This window comes from Gouania willdenowi, chromosome 20 (assembly GCF_900634775.1).
Source record: "Gouania willdenowi chromosome 20, fGouWil2.1, whole genome shotgun sequence".
Taxonomy (NCBI): Eukaryota; Metazoa; Chordata; class Actinopteri; order Blenniiformes; family Gobiesocidae; genus Gouania; species Gouania willdenowi.
Genome location: NC_041063.1, coordinates 2,660,124 through 2,680,725, shown reverse-complemented (window position 1 = coordinate 2,680,725; position 20,602 = coordinate 2,660,124). Strand labels below are relative to the sequence as shown.

Here is a 20,602-nt window from a genome sequence, read left to right as displayed (position 1 = left end):
GTAAAGATTTAAAAGCGGCTTTTCAGCAAACAAAATTCGTTTATTTAGACTATTGGGCTTCTGTCAAAATAATACTGATAATACCTCAAAAACTGATCTCAAACTGGTAAAAAAGACCAGTTACATTCAAATCAGACACATATAGAGGTTTAGAGATTAGGCAGTTCCATTGTCATGGTGTTGTTGATACCTTCCAAGATGTCTTAAATATGGTCTGCTGCTAACCTCCTTGAGATTTGTACAAATTACAAAAAGCTGTCCATTGTCAAAAATGTCCTTCTTTTCCTTCTCCAAGGCAGTGATTGATTTATAGGCCTAAAGAACTGGACTTGTCACTCTTGCTAAACAGATGAAAAAAAATGTCATGGAAGATTTTCCTTTGTGTCCCCAAATGAAGCATGGGAACGAGAGTTAGATCTTTGCAGAATCATGTTAGTTCTCAACGAGTGTCGTATCCAGCGGAGGCACAGAGGTCATCAGGCTGTGACACGCTGTCATTACGACACCCCACAGGGTCGACTTCTGTCTACCAACCTGCAATTAGAAATGAGTGGCTGCCCATCAGCTGTGTATTTACTGCAAACACATGAAAAGACACGAATCCTCAGTGGAGAAAGCCTGTTTTTATTCCCACTTAAAACATGTTGGAGAATGTTTTTTTTCTTTAAATGTAATGACGTGAGAATGAGCAGAGGAAAATCTTCGTCGTGTCAGTAATCTTTAATTAAATGTTTGACGATCTTCAAGCCAGCGTGTGGCTGGCAGAGGAATGTGTGTGTGGTATATGCATTGTGTCTGCCACAGGCCGCCGTACCACCGAAGGCTCTATATATCTGTCTGACTCCTCACCCTGTCACATTATGGCTATGAAGCTTCTCACAGCCTGATCCCACTTCTGAGTCATACCCAAAAACCCAGCCATTAGGTTTCCTGCCTGTTCTTTTGTTCTCCAAGTCTATTTATGTGCCAGTAAAGTAATTAGAGGCTGTTTTCATGGTGTCAGATGGGAGCATCCATCCATCTGTCCAATGTGGGCTTATACCATGTTATCCATCTCAACTACCCGTGGACAGGTCAAAGATCTATCAGTAATATTTGACCAACCTACTTCTAAAGAGTTGTACACTGTTATTATTCTGTTAAGGCAGTATGACGGCGTAGTGGTTAGCACTTCCTGTGTTTAATTCCTTAGGGGTTGGCCTGTTACCTTTTAGTGGTAGTTTACATATTCTCCCCATGGGTTTTCTGTAGGGTCACCCGATGTAAGGGATAGACACAATTGAACGTATGTGATGTGAACCCATTCAGAGTTGTACCTGAATATATTGTAGAAAGGATTTAAAATGGTCATACAAGCATGCATAGTGTTTCCAAAGTAAGGGATTATACAGAAACACCGTAGCTGTTTCAAACCAAAGCTGTTACACAGAAAAAGAAAGCTCGACCTCGTCATCTATTCCCTAATAGGATTCATAATCTTTCTCACATTGCATTCTCCAAATGCAGCAAATGTAGGCTTAGAAGAAGGAATACATCATTTTGGCTTCACTGTATGGAAGCAAGAATACTTGGAAACTTGTATACAGGAAACTTTTTTGAAGCAAGATAATTTTTATAGGGGCAGAACACCAGTTAAGTGGAGGACCTGGTACTTAGGATTCATACCAAGTAGGGCGTTTATCTTGAAACGGGGTTAAGCCTAAACCCGGCGTTAACTAACAACATACATCTGAGACATTTCTTTGTTGACTTTGCCTGTTCTCTTACGCTTGTGTTGGTCGCACTGGATTATCTAACACTTACTGGGTCTTTAAGCTGCCAGTTGGACTGAATGGGTGAGTGTAATTGTATTTGATAGTTAGCACTTTGATAGACTAGCATCCTGTCTTCAAAAGTTCCCCTTCACCTCGACAGGTTTCTAACCCAGAGAAGCTACTCAGGCTGAGTCAAACATCCAACCTGCCCACGATACACAATTACTGTCTTGGCAAGGAAAGAATGTAGATTAAAATCCTTCTTGATTTCCCTCCCACCGGAGAATATCTGGTTTTCTGTGCCGTGTGCTTGTTTCCCTTTTCCTTTCATCAGTTGAGGCACTAGTGCTTTAAGCCAACCTCCTCAACAGCAGAGCACTCTAAAATGTATTCATTTCTTTAGAAAAAAATTCCTTTTTAATGGAGAGGAAATCGACTACCATCTGTTATGTTTTGGTAATGCTACTTAAGTCTCGGCTAGGCTTTCAGCTCTTGAGGAAATGCCAAGATTGAAATATCTTCTTCCATGGTATTTGGGTTCAGAATTAGCTTAAAAGAACCTCAGGCTGAGTTGGTGGAAGTAAACAAAAGGAATAAACTTATTTAGGGGCCTTTGTCTGTCACATAATAGTGTAGCTCACTGCAAATCTTTATTTGCTAAGGATTTGAGTTCAAGGTTTTTTCTTCGTTCACTAGGTCACAATGGATAGATAGATGAGTTGTAAAGAGATGTTTCCTTAAGAAAAGGTAACTAAATGTTGTCTCTAACATCTGAATTTTCATGTATTGGCACAGATGGAGACAACCCTCAGAGACCCCAGAGTGGCCCCGAGGAGCTCAACAAGCCCATGTACCAAAGTGTCATTAAAAAAGAAGGCTCCTCCATGGTAGGGATGACGATGGGCATGAGCACAGGCCTGCGTTCAGCCGCCGAGGTGGCCTCCCTGTCTGAGGACTACGTGTCTCCGCCTAAGTACAAGAGCAGCCTGTTGCATCGCTACCTGAATGACTCGCTACACCACGTCATGGTTGCCAATGCCGTCATGGACGCACGCAGAAGGAACCACTCAGGCTCGTTCAGCTCCAACGAGTATGACGATGAGTTGCTCTCACCGTCCTCCTCAGAGGCAGAGGCAAACTTTGTTTATCGGGCTGGTAAGAAGCCACATTTCTTACATTCTTTCCCTTCAAGTCTCCCTCGCACACACGACATCCTTCACTTTTGTGCTTTTCCGTCCCCTCCATCTGTGCATCTGGTTCTTCATTTCCAACTGTCTGCTTCTCTCTGTTTCTGCCTGATCTGTATTAGAAATGACTTCTACTATCTCTGAGACATCATACTTCCTTTAATGTAAATTTCAATGGCATTGAGCGATGGTTTTGTCTTGGCTACTGAAACAGACATGTAGATAACAGTACCTTAAACCTTCCATTAGATTACAGGAAGCTCTAACACTAACATCACTGTTAAAACACTGTTCAGTGGCTGATGCACTATCACTTTACACCCACAAAGACATGCACATGCTGTCTCTCAAAAACTGAAATCAAGTAGTGATGGAATTCCCTCAAGTCGAGCCTCCTTACAAGGCTCGAACTGTTCAGACACAGCGAGGCCATGTGGACCCTGCTGACTGTCTGACGGCTGTGTGACATGCCTTTGATCCGATCATAAGGTCCTGCTGGGAGAGCAGACCTGCAAACCTGTGGGCTTTGGCTTGCTGTTTGAACCATGGATCCGTCACAAATAAACTAACTATCATTTCATTATTACTAAATCATGCATTCTTAAAACTTTTGCTGACATAAAAGCATGCACAAACACATGTTGCCTTTGATCTTTTAACCCTGCAAAATGACTATTACATTTGTCAAATGGGCATTAATACACTAAAAAATATGCAATCTGGGCATCTTTTATCAGAGGAGAAAATACAAATGGAGCAATTTAACATATGCAATGTGATTTATTAAACCTTGAACTGATTACAGTGGCTATTTGTGGGAATAAAACATGTAGGTCTTACGTGTATCAGCTTTACACACAGTTAATGATGCAAGGAAACAAAAAGGTGGAAATGGAGAGAACAGATCTTTTCTGCTTGATCAGGCACTTAAAGTTATTTTTTTTACTGTAGCACAGGTCTAGTCTGAGCTTCTCTGATGGTTTCATATGCGTTTGTTGAATTGTTCCACATCCTTGGCACATGTTGAAAGGGAAGTCCTTAACTGTTTATTGTTTATTATAATGACCTCAAACCTTTTTTCTTTTAAAAATAGGAAAATGTTTCCTTTATATCTTACTTTTTTAAAGTTATTTTTAAAATGTATTTTTTTTTAAATAATGTGAATTAAACAGTTTTTGATAGTGGTGATGTTTACTTCACCAATACGTATATATATACAGTTTGATCTTGGAGTTTAATTATCTATCAGCTTTATTTTTATATATATCATATATATAATAATGGTTAAGTCAAAAAAAGCTTGATTTTATTTAGTTTTTTTACTGGCATAAATATTTAGGTTAAAGTGTATCTAAAAACAGATAAAATAAGAAGTTTAAATATGATGCAGTTCATTTGTTAATGTTACATTAATGACTTTAGTTTAGTTTCTGCAGCTCATCTGAGCAGCGAACAAATCAAGGTCAATCTGTTGTCCTTCACCTAGTACACTGAGTCTTTGTTCTCGCAGACTTCATCACCAAATGAAATGTTTTCACACTGTGTTCAGCGATCATTGACCTTACAGTGAGGGGCTGTTTTTAAGGTGCTAAATGGTGAAGTGATGGAGGATGAACGTTTCTGTGAAAGGAAGAGCTGCTTTGATTGTTTCCTTTGGACAAATGTGTTTGGTATTTATTTAGCGTATGAGTGAATGTCTGCAGAGGTTGTATGAAATGCTCCAGCGATGGCACCGTGCACAAACACCTGACCGAGAGATCTTAAACTCCTTGACCTGAACGAACATCAGCAAAGCACCTGCTGAGTCTCTGAGTTTTCAGTCAAATGTGACTGGAAAAAGAGATAGTTAGACCAACAAGCCTTCTACCAATAAAAACCTCCCAGAGAACAATGGACTGACCTTGTGGACTTTCTGTTTTTAATGGAGAATAACTGTTTTATCTTTACGGGTAATTTAGTGTCTCGGCGTGTAGGTTCCCTGCTGGATTTCTTTGCTCCGTCACAGATGTGTTACTCTTTTACATACAAGAGAAGGTTTTAGTCCTCACATGGAAAATTCTCTGAGACCAGGTTGACTCATGGGATCGAACACCTGCTGAAGCCCTCCCATCTGACCACCCCGTCAAAAAAACCAAACAAAGGAAGAGCAGAGAAAATGACATTTTAATTCTACATCTGATCTCCCTGAAGCAGACATGGACAAATGAAATAGTGGAGAGAGGAATCACTTTAAGCCTGTGTTTGCATCATTTCCTCTGCTATTATTCCTTTGTGGACTGAACATTCCAGATACCGTAGTGAACACATTCCTCTCTGGACTAAAAATTAGGATTTATTGTGTTTTTACAAGATGAGAAAAAGATTCAGATTTTGTAGATTTGGAGAACAGGCCAACAGGGCTCGATTCACGTTCACTCTGAGGATCAATATGGAATCTCCAGTGACTCTTACTTGTTTTTGATCTTCTTGATTTATTGAAGAAAACCAACACAGACTCAAATGTATTTAAATTTCTGTCCACCGAGAGGTGCATTAATGAAAGAAAAGAAAATAGTTAATAAGTGTAACATTTTAGCCAGGTGAATGGAAGAATTATGATTCTTTACCAAAGATCAAAAAGTTAATGTGTTGAATGTGATTGGTCCGTTCAGAAGTGCTGAGCTGTTGTTCTATTGGTTGAACGTTGACTGAGGTGCAGTTGGGTTATTGTGCAGAGTCTGAGCCTGTCACTACAGAGAGCCGTCAGATGTGGCATGAGATGGAGAGTGTAGATTCACCCCAACGGAAAACTAAACTTCTCCCAGCTTGAAAGAGCTTAACACACACACACACACACACACACACACACACACACACACACACACACACACACACACACACACACACACACACACACACACACACACACACACACAGAGCTAACTGGCCAAGTTCAGGAGCAATAGAATTCCATTACACATGCCAGGGGTTTCATGCCAAATTACCCTTTAATGGGATATTAAATGGCAGGAGCCTGGCTGAATGTTTTTCTACTTGCTCTGTACCTCATTTTGCCCTGTCCAATATTATATAGAACATTATAACACAAATGTTTCACTACATTTCTGCCACCTGAGACCTGTGATCTTTTTTTACAAGAGACTGACAGCAGTGGGTATTTCTCAGGTTAACAGTTCAGTAGCCTTAATCCTAAAAGTCAAAGGCTTGCTAATTGTACTGCTTCGGTTATTGTGGGGTTAAGGCTTTGTCATATTGGCTTAAATCAAAGGTGAAGTTCAGATTTATAAATTCATCACAAATGTATAAGCAATGTGAGTACCGTACTAAGCATCTGAATTATTAGGGTAACTGATCATTTTATATTATTATTAAACCAGTATTTGATCAGTCAACTTAACTTAAGTAGGGTTGGGCATTGTTTTGGATTTTCTGACTCTGATTCCGATTCTCAGTTTCGATTCCTGTTCTAAACAATTCTTGATTCCGATTCTTTGAGTTGTGCAGGTCAACAGGTCACAGATTTCACAGGATAATTTTTTCATTTGAAAAAGCCTTTACACAGGTTATTTTTATTAATTCACTTAGTTGATACAGTTTAATTTGGTTGCTGTAATGTAATTAGGATATTCAATTACAAAGGTCCCAACTGTAACTGTAAAAGTGAAACTTGCTGAACTAACACTACAAACAAGTTGTCATCAGTCTAAAAAACAAAGAGCTACAGGTAGATGTGAAACTAAATAAAACAAATTCAAACCCTGGAGCATGTCATGTGACAAATCAATCAATAGTTCTTGTTGAGAAAGATTAAGTTAACTTGGGTCGTTCTGAGCTTGCGCAACTTGCGGCAATGACGCGTTGGTGACGATATAATCCAAGATGGCGGCGGCCCGGACTCCAGCTGAGACTATTTATTTAATAAGAGTCTTCAAGCGCAGAATGACCCAAGACATAGATATAATAAAAAGAGTGAATGGACGGAAGCATAAACATGCAGACATTCACACGGACACACACATACTTATTAAATACACACAGACCTCGGTAAACACGGTAAATGGAACAGGCTTCACCGCACGGCAGGCACTAAGACTCGGAGGCGGAGTAAATGCGTCCCTGTACTGCATTCACAGTCTGTAATATCACCAGTTTATCCTTTTACCTGTTGTTAGAACTACGATCTTTACCAGGGAGATACTATTTATTACTGGTGTGAGTTTTACTGGGCTTTATTTACCGGTGATTAGCTCCTATCTCTCTTCCGCTCCGTGGACCAAACTGAAACTGAAGCCAGACACACACACACGCACAGATTGCAGTCGCTACAGTCGTGTTCTGAATGCACCTTATACAAACCCCGCGTAAACAAACTAGTGTGGGTATTTAGGAATTGAAAAAAAAGAGTCGGAATGCAAACATCTTTGTAACGGTTCCGGAACTGGACGTTAGGAACCGGTTCCTATTTGGAATCGGTTCTCGGTGCCCAACCCTACTTATAGGGTTGTTTTGTTGATCACTCTGGTACAAAAAGCACAATCAAGTATTCAACAGAGCTCTGGTGCTTGATAAAGTGCCTCTTTGTGGATAAAACCGCAGTAGACACAAGAACATTTAGCAAAGATCCAAACGACTGCAAAGAAACATTTGTACAACCAAGTCCAACACATATTACCTAAAAATATATGTTGTACAGAATGGTGTTCCTTAGTATAAAAATAAAAGGTCTCGTAAAGGTCTCATTGGTTTCTTTCGACAGTCATTTCTAGCAATCCGTGATTAGGAAACACATTAAGTCATAGAAACACAAACAGAAACTGACATATTTTAAGAAAAGAAAGCAAGAAAAGTTCACTCTAATAGTACCAGTAGTAAACATTGTTTTGCAGGCAGAAAAATTAAAAAGATTAAAGTAATCCAGTCAATCTTGCTCTCTTGTGTTGGCTGACTGTGTGGTAACAAGTGTTGTGACTAGTTTAAATCTGTTAAAGGACCAAACTAGAACAGCTTGTTAGTTGTTCTTATTGTTTGTCAAAAGGCAACATTCTTCCAAGTTTCACTGTTTGCGTAATCATAGTTATTGACTTATGTTGAGTGAAATCTCTTTTTGCATTTTCCCTAAAAATAAAACACAATTACAGGCTAGAGAACATCAAAAATGCCAATACTTGATGCAAGGTGGCTTAATAATTATGTGATGCTCCCAGACTGTAGAGGATGTGGAATCTGGCTAAGGAGTTAAAAAATGTGGATGGGCGAGCAAGAAGAAGAAATCCCTTCTTTTTTTTTTTACAGTTTCAATGGAAAAGAGCGAGGGAAGGCAGAGAGGAGTGGAATCAATGTGGAAGGAATGACACATCCAGATCAAGAAATTAGTTTCTCTGACAACTGTTGGAGACAAAAGAAAACATGGTTATACTGTCTAAAGGAGAAAAATATTCGAACTGGAGATATAAAGAGAATTACTAGTCCATGGAATTTAAAACAGCTGCTTTTTGCATATTCTGAAAAAGGTCTCATTCTGACAAAATAAGGCCAGCAAATATTTACAGTAAAGACTAAATCCTCCATGTAATTCTTTCAATCTGCAAGTGGGATTTCTATTAATGTTTGGTGAGCAATAGCAACAAATAACACAATTTAGAGATAATAATCTGATTTATTTCTCCAGGAAAAGTTGAGTTATGTCTGGCCTGACTTGTTCATAATAAACATAGTCAAGTTAAACACATTAAAAAAAAAAAAAAAGTTATATATATATATATATATATTCAAAGTTGTAACAGCATTCAAACTTTATAGTTTAAATAAAGTCCAAGTCTGTCTCATTAAAACACTGGTTTCTTTGAAATTTTCCCTACATTGGGTATCCAATCAGTTTTGTTGGAATATCTGAGAAACGTTTGGAATTGTTATAAAAGGTATTTTTCTCAACATGTTGAGTCACTCGTAGGTAAATATAGGGCTGCATCAGGCATAAGGTGTTCAGGAGGTTTAACCCAATGATATGCACGTTTTACATGTATTAACTTGAGCTTCTAATGCACAAACCTATCAATGAAAATTCTATCAAACTTCAAATGTAAAAGTGATACTTTTAATTATGGGGTACTTTAGGTGACATTTTTCATGTATTGATCCTTAACCATTACTTTGGTAACATGATGCAGCAGAAGCCATGACCCATATATACAGAAGGAGACGTCAAGGCTTGGAAAAGTTAGATAAAGTCTGAATGTCACCGTTAGTTTCCTGAAACCTAAACTATTGTTTAAAGGTTGTTTGTTAAACAATGAACAACTATAATACATTAGCTGCACAGTTTACAATGCATTCATTTTAATTACAACAAAAACTGAAGACTTTTTTTTTTACCACTTAGGTCAGGGTTAAGTTCAATATCATCCGACCAGCAGCAAAAGGGGCGTTTTAGTTTGTAAGTGGGTACACCCGCTTCAAAAACAGAAACACCCCCTTGTGCATATTTGCGTCTGAATTGTAACTTAACGTCCAGTCTTGATCAGTATTTCATTAGGGTTAGGGTTACTTCTACTTGACTTTGACGGAAGTCAAGTAGCAGAAATGACGTTTTTCATACCCTTTCTGATTGGTTGGTGAAAAGCTACCGGAACCCCCACTAAGGCAGTTTTGTAGCCTATCCGAAACGCCCCACAGCTGGTCAGACCCTGCTCATTAGGTTTAACTTTTGTTAAGGTTAATTTCAGTTAGTTTTAGGGTTTTCATCTGTCAGTGTGAGAAAGATTAACCTGATTTAGTGCTATTGTTAACTTCTGTTTGGGTTGGAATGAACGTATCCTAGAGTTAGGCTGAACTTCTGTTGAACTAGGCTTAATTTATCCAAGGGTTAGGGTAAAATATTGTCAGGATTCATTTTTGTTAGGGTTACGCTTAACCTATCTTAGGGTCAGTGAGGTGCCGTGACCACTAGGGCTGGGTAGGTACGTTGCAAATTGAGACCACCAATGTTTCTGTTGGCAAGTGTTAATTCAATTCAAATCAATTTTATTTGTATAAAGCAATTTCCAACAGTCATCTCAATGTACTTATCAAAATATAAAATTCATAATTAGAAAGAAAAAACCCAACAAGATCGACATGAACAAGCATTTAGCCATCTAACAAAATCACCATCATAAACACCATTAAAGAAACATAAACAATTATTTAATATAGCCTCCATACTCTCCCAACAACATATATCTCATGACACGACAGCACATCTGTTGTTTGTGTTGGAAACAGAAACATGGAGAAAATGACAACAACAACTCAGAACAGCCTCAGTGAAGAGCATCCACAAAGTCAAACCTTCCATTTATTGTAGAAAGTACCAACAATGTTCTGATCTTACCTTTACTGAAGCTCTGTTAACTCAGGAGTTCGTCTCCATCTTTTAAAAGCTGTCGTTTTTCCTCAAAAAAAAGTTTCTCTATCGCTGTCATCCTGACTGTAGTGTTATCCCGCCCACTAGCTAGAGAACGTAGCAGCAGCGGTCACATGGGATCAATTCACTAATGCACTGTGAACTTAGGTATAGCATTTAGCATAGCGCGGTTACGTCCAAAGGCAGCTCTCTGCGCTGCCTTTGGACCTAAATGGTTGTCATCTTGGGAACCTGACTGCGCATGCACAAACACGTAAAAACACGCAATGGGAACGGAGGCAGAACAGCAACGTGCCTTTGGGAGGGGGCGTGGCCTCCCTCTGCCTTACAGCGGAGTGAAAAAAAAAAAAAAAAGACTGTGCAGCTGTTCCAGGAAATAGCGCTGTTTAGTATTTTGGGCTATGAAACGCACAAAATGCGAACACTTTTAAACTTATAGGTACTGTAGGTTTTTGGAAATGGAAAAATAAATAATTTATATTCATATTATAATTAAAACAAATAATCAAAATATCAATTCACCCTCGGGTAGGCACTGCCTACCTTGCCTACCCTGACGGCACGTCACTGCTTAGGGTTCTGTTAGTGTAAGGGTTAACTTCAGTCCCAATGTTCAAGTTATCCAAGACTCTCTAATACTGTATCTAATTCATAGAAAAATTATAGGACACATATTTATCATTGATTCTGATTTATATTTAGGGTTTGCTATGAAATACTTCGTTCTTCTATTCTGCAGCTCAAGTAACGTAACGTTGATATCAAACTTGATCCAACCTTAGACGTTTTTGTAAGATTAAACCTAGGATGCATTTTCACCTGGAATCAGTTAAACGTTAAACCACTGTGTTGATGAAAGTAAAATTTTTCAGAAATATTTGGATTTCTTACTGAAATGAAATGGTTAACTAGGCGATAGCTGTCCCACCTGTGGTGCTGACTGCACATGGGTCCCTCAGTGTGTGGCTGGTCACAGAGTGGAAACAAGAATGAGGTAAAGCTTGGAACAGAGAAAATGACACTGAGGGTGTCCCTTGAAGGTAGCCACTTGTTTTTTAGTAAACATTCTGAGAACCAGGCCAACAGAACAGCAGCAGGTTTGGTTGATATTTATGTAGAAAAGTTAAAAGAAACTATGTTTAGACCCTTTTTCCTTAAGGGAGACCGAAATGTGGAAAAGTGTGAAATTTCCAGAAATAATGCAAAACAAAGTCATCAGATTCAGAAAAACCAGCTCAGGAAAACTGTGCAGCACTGCTGGAGTTTGTGTTTCCATTTTTAAAATCCTGATTCGTGTTTGGAAGGAAGAGGTGCCATTGTGTTCCCATGAGACCTGAGGAGAGACTTAAACAGGAGAGAAGAGAGGTGCGACACACACGCACACACACACACACACACACACACACACACACACACACACACACACACACACACAGTTGCCATCTCATGAAATTGCTCCATAATGATGCAGTGCATGAGTTTGGCACAAACATGTCATTTCGCCTCCAGCTCCTAAAAAGTGCTATTTTTGTGTGCATGTAAACAGTTGGAAATAATGTTTTCTTGTGGTATGGGGTTTGTCTTGATTCTTAATGGCTGTGTTATGAAGAACTGTAAGTAACAGTAACTCATTGTGCGTAGGTTTCTCATTGAGAAGAGAACAGGTTGTTGCTTTGTCTCAGCCTTTAAATCCCTGATAGTTTTCATTCTCACATTCTATCCCTGACTATTTTTAGTTCATGCTATTGAAAAAGTGCAGTGCAATTTGAATTCCACTTCCTGCCTCCTCCTCATTGGTTTCCCTTTTTCTGTTTTCCCATGGCATCGCCATAGTTCATCCATGCTAACTGAAACTTCTGAAACACTGCTATTATTTCTCCATCTACCAAGAGGACACAGGACCATTCTTCTCATTAGGTTTGAGTTATCTGCCCCAACCACAGGCAACAGGACTATGATTTCTGCCAATCAGACATGGGAAAAGGCAACAGCGGAAAGGATACACTCATCCATCTTAGCTCTGTCACCTTGTGTATTTTCAGTCAGATCAAGACAAGTAGATTTTTCAGCACTATAAAGTATTGTCAGGTCACAGGTTTCATATCTTTGGCTCACCAACGCAGACTGATTCAGTGTGGAAGAAATTGCAAGAATAGGTGATGCAATTTTACAATTGTCATGTTGCTAGGCATTGCAGGGCCTAGGCATCCTGAAGATAGTCTTCTTGACATTAAAAAAAAGCCCAGATCATTTAAAAATACACAAATGTGACCCTAAAATAAGGCAAAAACCAAGAAACTGGCACCTCCTGCTCCTGCCTGAGGCTCATCTCAAAGATAGCATCAACAGCTAATGTCGCATGAAAGACGTTTCTGGAAATTTTATTTCCAGTTGTAACCAAAAATACTAGACTAAAGTTATTCTGTTCACCACTGCAAAATAAATATAGAATTTTTAAATGTGATTTCACTCCTGCCTTTTTTAGTGGAACACCTTAGGGTTTCTATTTGATAATGAGGATCCCTAAGCTTCACACTGCTGTAGAAACATGGCTAAGATACAAGGTGTGATATATGATCACATGTTTCACTCATTGCAGCTGGAAAACCATAAAAATACCAACAGAGCTGTGATGAAAAGATGAATAAATTGGTTGGTTGGTAGATTGGTTAGCAAATAGAGACGGGGTAAGAAGGGTAACATGTATTATTTAATATAGATTTACCTGCAGAGATATGGATGAGATAACCATTAATATACAACAAGCTGCTTTATTGACTTAGTGGTGTTAAACTATAAAAAGAAGGATAGTAGCGTATATACTGTATGTCCATTTAGTGGCTCTGTGTTTTACAGATGTTAATGGTTTCCTGCATTGTTGGTGGTTTGGAACTCCTCAAAGCAGAGACATTAAGGCAAATCATTTACCTTGACAGGTAATGGTGGAATAGAATTTGAGGCAGGAAACGGGAAGAGTATCTGAAAACCCTGCTCATGAACATGACTAAGCATTTATCATTTCTAGCCTACCAGATGTTTTCCAACATACTTTAACAGAGACAAACACAAACTGTAATATTCTGTAGCTTAATAGGAAGACATTTTTATAATTTTTTTGAAAAGTATATGAGCTAAGGTTTTATGCTAAGATAGGGTCAAAATTAACATAAAAGTTGAATAAATCGTATTATCTTCCTGAAAAGGGTGTGCTGGCCTTTTTTTCTTCTTTTTTTTACAGAAAGTCAACCCTCTGTTTTGCAAGATTAAAAAATTCACCTAATGCAAAATGAAACCTATTTTAAATAACTCTGGAACAGACTGCATGCTAAAAGTCTGAAACAATAAACCAATATTTCCTCCAACATAGTTTCCTTTTTGCTCCCCTTCTTTCAACTCACCACAATTTGAAGTCCGATATTTTTTTGGACTTCCACTTGGATGCCAGAAAGCATCAGACCTCTTGCTTTCTCCTCGGGCGGTCCATGAAACAACTCTAGCTGAGGCTTAAAAGCAACAGCAGCGTTGACTGAAGGTTCAGTAGCAACGGCTTAAAGCCAAATCCTGGAGAAAAAATGAATGGGTTTTTTTTTTGTGATTTCTTGACCATGTATTGAGTATTTAGAATGGCTCTTATGTGAAGAATTTAGCATTTTTGATGTTTTAGGCTAATGGTTCCCACTTGGGTTCTTGGAAACATTTTTTGAACTTATTTCCAACATAATGAATCATTTTATATCCTATTTCAGACAGTTTTTCTACATTGATCTATTTTAAATTTATTTTTATTTCCCGATAAAACTTTCACACAAACGTTAACCTAAAACATAAGAATAGAATAAGAATATTCTACAATTGAATACAAAAATAAAATTAAAAACATTAAGGAGATGAAATATAACCTCAATAAATCCAATCAGAACCATATTTATTATATGATAGATTTAAGATGCAGGCCGATGTCTTCCTATACTCGTATATTTTGCTCATACCGGATCAATATAGATATAATTTATGGATATCAACATTCTCAACTGTTTTGTATTGAAAGATCTTAATTGTCTGTGAGAAATATCTACAAATAAAAAGTTTCTTACTGAAATAAAAACAACCTGAAAAGTTAAAAAACAACCTGTAGCCAGACAGTAATGTGAGTTTTTATCTGAAATGCTTGGACGAGTTGAAAGTTAAAATATTTTTGGTTGCTTTAGTGTCATCTCCTTCTCAGTCAATATTTCCGTGTGGAACACAACCCTTTGCAAAGAGAGAACATCATGAGTTGGACTATGACAAAAAGTGTGAATTTGGAGTATTAATATTCTTATTACTAAAATTAGAAATGTAAAAATCTTTGGAGGGCTTTAGTGAGGTCAGAGTTGACAAATCCAAACAGTGAAACCTCTACATTTGAGTAGTTTAGAGTGTTATAGCTGCATATCTCTAATTTTGATCCGTGAATATTGTCCACGTACAGCGTTTACGTATGATTTAGTAGAGTTGTATCAATTGACTTCCAGTGTAAATGAGCAGTGCTGTTTTGCAGTCACTGCAGAGAATGTTCAGAAACTCCCATCGGCTGCTTTTTGTGGCTGGAATGAAACAGCAGTTAAGGGTTGGACATTGGCTTTATGGGGAAACATGGTGGGATGCTGGGTGTCCTTGGGCAGTTTGCTTTTGAAGGTGCTTGGAAAATCTTACTGGATTTTGAGTAAATTAAAGGCTTTAATGGCCACAGTAGTTCTTTCTTTTAATTTGGTCTATAGGTTTAAAGCATAACGTTTATAGTGCGAGTGTTTGGTGTATGAAATCGTAAAGTATGAAAGTGAATAAAGAATGAAAAAGTAGATCAGATCTTATACTTCATGCACCAGTGCTTGTCTTCCATTCCTTTTTATTTGCTCACAGATCAAGAAAACAAGGCCAAATATATTTGTCATGAGCACATGTGTCAAACCCAAGGCCTGGGAGCCAAATCTGGCCTTTTAAAGCTCCCCATTTGGTTGTGTTAATGTGTCAATAACCAACTAATTCAGTTGTAGATATCTCAGTACCTCAAAATACACAATTTCAATTAAACTGTACAATTATTTTCCCCATGCCTAAATCACATGATGGCAGTCACTTTTAACTTCATATTATTGTAAGTACCAATTTCCTCAAGTTTTTCCCAAAAATTCCCCAAATTAAGTAAAAATTGGTCACAAAATCAAGGAAATTTAAGATTATAACTTAACTTATATTTTTTGTGCCTTACATACTTTAAATACTAGTGCAAACGAGGGCAAAAGAATGGTAAAAATGCTCGTTTTATCACCTATAATCTGTGGCCCATTTGAGATTAAAGTTGTCCGGATTCGGCCCCTGAACTACAATGAGTTTGACGCCCCTGATCTAGAGTATTTCATACACAAGGTAATGCAATGTACCTCAGAATGTAAACCTAGTCCTATAAAGCATGATAGACTCACTCTGTCTGCGTTATTGACCAGTTCAACACGATCTTTGTAATACATCATCAAAACCTTTGTAAATGTGTACATTTCTTCTTTTTGGAAACAAAGTTTGGGTAATTTAAACCTCAGTTTTGACCTTTCCTGAACATTCCTGCTTATCCAACTCGTCTCTACCTGAAGCTCATAGAATCGTCTCCATGTGTTAAACTTAAAAAGAGTCCAGCTGCTCTGCTCTTGTTTAAAGTCTCATAAAACACCAACGCCTGTGTTCTCACTGCAGTGCAAAACAAACCCACAGCTGGACCTGAGACCATACACAAGACAGGTTCAACACAAATGCAGACAGTCCACAAACTAACAGCACAACATCTGCCTCCAAGAGTTTGGTTTCACTTTTTTATGACTTTGCTTTCCCCGCTATTAATCTTTTACATATGAGATAGAGATTGTTCCAATTAGAGGGGAAGAAAAAACAAAACCTTAATCCATATTTCTCTCACTGACTCACTGCCTCACCCCAGTCTGTTACGCTCAGTCGTTTTCAATCGGATTTCCTCAGACAACTCAATTATGCCGGCTGGGCCATATCGGTTTTCCAACATATTAAAGAATGGAGTTTATGAGTCATACGAAGCATCTTTTAATATGATCCTATTAGTCAACTTGCGGGTTATCGGCTTTTTGCAAAACATATTTTTCATGTTAGTTGAAAAGAGGAAACAGAGCATACCGGTATATAAATATTCAGACTTTAGAGAAAAACTCTACGCACATACTGATGTTCATTCAATTCAACTTTATTTGTGTAGTGCAAATTACAACAAAGTCATCTCAATGCGCTTATCAAAATCTAAAATTCATAATAAGAAAGAAAAAACCCAACGAGATCTACATGAACAAGCGTTTAGCGACAGTGGGAAGAAACAACTCCGGAATAATTCTCCGTTAGAACCAGGTTCAGAGGTGGCAGCCATCTGCGTTGACTGGTTGTGGTTAGTGGACAGAAGGACCAACAGAACAGGATAGAGAGATAGAACATCAGAGTGTCCCAGACTAGTTGAACCGTGAACCACACATCAGGAACTGACATCATCAGCTTCATGACACCTGAAACAGAGCAGAGAGAGAAGGACGAGGAGAAGACACTGACTGCAGAAAAACATGAGACATTATTATCAAGTCTGCCTGTCTTGGCCTTGGGCCTCACTCCCAGTGACCTAGTCATCACGAATCTCTTCCCGTTTATTGGTAAGCTAACTGTGACTCTAAGGCCTGTAAATGTGACTGTTTATAGACGAGCCCATGTCTGCTCTAGTGGTTATGTTATGATTCAGTCCTGTTTATGCAGACTGTAAATCATAACCATCAGTTCATCAAGGTTCCAATAAGTCTTTGGATCAAACTGGCCACAGATACCTGATGTTTTTGAATTTCAAATTCATTATTCAGAATGAAATAATTTGGAATGAAAGTGTTCTGCTTTGTGTTTACATGGAAATCAATCTTCATGTCCCAAAATGAAGCCTGTTTCATTTTTTGATGTCTGTGAATGTCTGCATGTTTATGCTTCCGTCTATCCACTCTTTATTATAGCCAGCGCTTCATCGACAGTACGAGCATGCACAGAACAACCCGAATTATTTTAAAGCAAGATGAACATATACAAGATCAAGGAATTATTCAATTTAAAATTAAAATCAGAATAAACCAGCCACTTACTTCTGATTTATGTTTAATTCGGAATGGCAATTTTCAGAATTAGGTGTTTAAAAGGTCATTTTATTCTTTAACATTAAAACAATAACTATAATCCTGAGATTGGACCCTAGCTCTCAATAAGATATACGAAGATGTGTCTTCAGCTGTCGTTGTGTATTCAACTGTTCCATTGACTATACCTGTTAGATTTTTTCTATGCATTGTGAGACTGTAGATGGTTCAGGTTTTAACCAGCAGGTTGTTATCATTTTTCTTGCAGTCATTAGAAGGAGATGCAGCAAAAACTTTATGTGGGACAGATCATCCGGGAATACACTGTATGTCCAGTAGAAAAATTAAAGAGTAACTAAACCCCACTTTTTTCAGCTGAATACATATGTATTTGGGTATTAAATAGTGCTGTTTATTAATCCTAGTCCCACTCTTCATATTTTAGTAAAAGTATTTTAATTTTGCGTATTTAGTAAATCGTCAGATATACTGGCCTCTAAGGGTTAAACGCCGGCTATTACAAGTGAATTTTGTTATTAGCTGAAGCGGATTGTTTAGATTCCCCTGTGTCATCAACTTTCACTGTTGGCCCCGCCCCTCCTATTAAAGCTGAGAGGAGGGAGGAGCATTGTTTGACAACCTAAATGAGGAATTCCACTGTAGCGGTGATGTTTGTGACTTTGTGCTTCTATAAAGAGTAGATTCTGCTCTAACCAGAGTGTTCATTAGGCTCTGTGTGTATTTACAGACACGTCTATGCTATGAGTATATTCCTGTCTGTCTCTGCGTGTGCGCGGACGTGTGTGTACGTCTTACCGCTGTGTGTGTGAGGTGGTGGGAGAGCGAGGCTGTTTGCCCCTGAGTGGTGTCTGTAAGGCTGTGTGAGCTTTACGTTGTGATTGTGTGTGCCTGTGGTTGTACAGTAACACATCTCAGCTTATGAACTCGCTATGTGTGTATGTGTACAGACACATCAGTGTGTGTATTACCGTCTGTCTCTGTGCACAGCGCTGGGCTTCCTGAGTGGGTGTGTCTTACTGTTACAGCAGTGACGCCTATAATCAAGGCATTTTTTGAATTTCTCTCCTAGTGACAGGTCAGCAGAAAGCAGATATTTAGTTACTCTTTAAAGGGTCCCGGGAAAGGTTCACTTCAAGTAGAAAAGTGTTGTACAATAGGAAATTCCCAAATAATGTGCGTTTGATCACCCACAAGTCCACAGTTTCTCCAGCACATATTGTTACCCCAGTTCCCAGAACAAAAAGACTTTAGTGCAGTCCTGAAAAATGAGATTTTAGTCTTCCAGTCAAACGCCTTCCACATTTGACTCCCCACCCCCTAATGACAACCACATTTATAATAATTTTAAGTAGGATTTAGTTTTTATTCTGAATTAAGGGGGAATTAAAGCTCTCATGTAAACATAGTGATTGACAGCTTTTCTTCTTCTCTGTGCTTTCAGAAACCACAGACCATGGATCCAGTAAATGTGAAAAGTAAGTGTCCTTACACAGAAGCCTGATCTGAGCGTCTTCTCTAAACTAACGCTCTGCTTTTTGTGTTCTTTGCACGTTCATCCTGGTCATCAGTGGCATCACATCGTCGCAGAAGGAAAAGGTGAAAGGCAAAGACGAGACGTACTGGAAGGAGATCAACGCCGCCATGGCCTTGACCAACCTGGCCCAGGGAAAGGAAAGCTCCTCTGGGACCACCAGCTGCATCATCCAGAAGTCGTCTCATATAGCAGAGATCAAGACTGTCAAAGTGCCGCTGATGCAGAAATATTAGCCTTGATGTCCTCATCCTGTTGCCTCTATGCAAACTAGAAAACATTCCAGCAAAAACAAGTCTGAGTCAAATTCCCTCCGTGACAAGACCTGATGTTTAAGGAGCGAGAAGTAGTGTTTGAACTCTTTTTTTCTCTGGTTTTTATTGGTGCCTTAAACATTTCAAAGAGGCCTTGACTATTATTTGTTAGTTCCAATGCAGTATTTCATAAAACAAGACACTTTTGTAATGTTAACTTATTTTTTTACAAGTCTGTCTTTTTTTCTTTTCTTTATGATACGACATTTTGCCAAAGTGCTTTTTGTACTTTATTCATGAATAGATCACTCTGCAGAGAAATGAGTCATGATTTAGGACAGTGTGTGTGTGCCTTTTAAGACTGAATGAGCTCACAGATGAACTCCAATAGCACAAAAAAAGAGAAACAAATACACATTGGCCAGAAGGCGCTCCTATTGTTTTGACTAGAGTTTTGGTTTTGACTGTAAGCTGTACTCTGCTATGTCTCTCTGCACTCTGGTTGCTGGCAGGCTAACGCTAACCGCTGGATGAGTCGATAAGGCGGCGGATTGATAAGCAGACCCTCGTCAACATCTCAGCCTTGGATTCTATTAACGCGGTGAAGGATTTCTGTCTTATCTGTTCAGCTGCTGAAACATGCGCTCAGCTGGACTCCAGTGACATAGATGTACACCCCATGACCTAAAAGGGATGTTTTTGCTTTGCTTTATCATAGTTTGAAAGTCAACGGCAGCATTCATTTTTTTAACGTGTGCGCTCAGAACAAGATAGCGAGCAGCGAGCGAGGCCTTTTCCTCCTCAGCGCTCTCAGCTGTTTGGCATTACAATCAAATTGCTGTTTACAAGAAGTCAGAGGAACGGCCTATAAGTTCAACTTTCCCCCCTGCTTCTTGTCTTTTTTTTTTTTTTTCTTGACTTCAAAACACAAGTCAGTATTATTTCTATGTATTTGTTTTTTGTCAGGCTGTATATGTCTGGTTGATTTATTTTGATCACACTTTGTACTCTCGACTGCACCGCATTAGGCGCGTCTTTCGTCATCCAGTGGAAAGAATCTTTCTTTGGGGAAGTACTTGCCTTCAGTTGCATATGTTAAAAACGTTTAAAGCAAACGACGCCAAGTTAACAAACAGGGAAAATCGAGTTGGACTTGTGGGCGAGACTGAAGTTGGTTGTCTGTGCTGACTTTTTAATTGTATGTATATCTTCAAGGTACTGTTTATGTGTGTCAAAATGTAGACTCCTACATAAATTGTGTATTTTTTTTTCCCAGGCTGTGTTTCTTTAGTC

The 20,602-nt window shown here is 38.6% G+C and overlaps 1 protein-coding gene across 2 annotated transcripts in view; it reads left to right on the top strand.

The window, feature by feature from the left end:
* The window catches only part of mkxa (mohawk homeobox a), a 29,752-nt gene extending 9,563 nt beyond the window's left edge, over nt 1-20,189 (top strand). For both annotated transcript variants that reach the window (XM_028434590.1, XM_028434589.1), the window contains exons 5-7: nt 2,550-2,909; nt 18,966-18,999; nt 19,093-20,189. In XM_028434590.1, the coding sequence (XP_028290391.1) occupies nt 2,550-2,909; nt 18,966-18,999; nt 19,093-19,291 (593 nt within the window). In that variant the 3' untranslated portion in view covers nt 19,292-20,189. The remainder of the gene's footprint in view (nt 1-2,549; nt 2,910-18,965; nt 19,000-19,092) is intronic.
* Nucleotides 20,190-20,602: the final 413 nt, after the last annotated feature.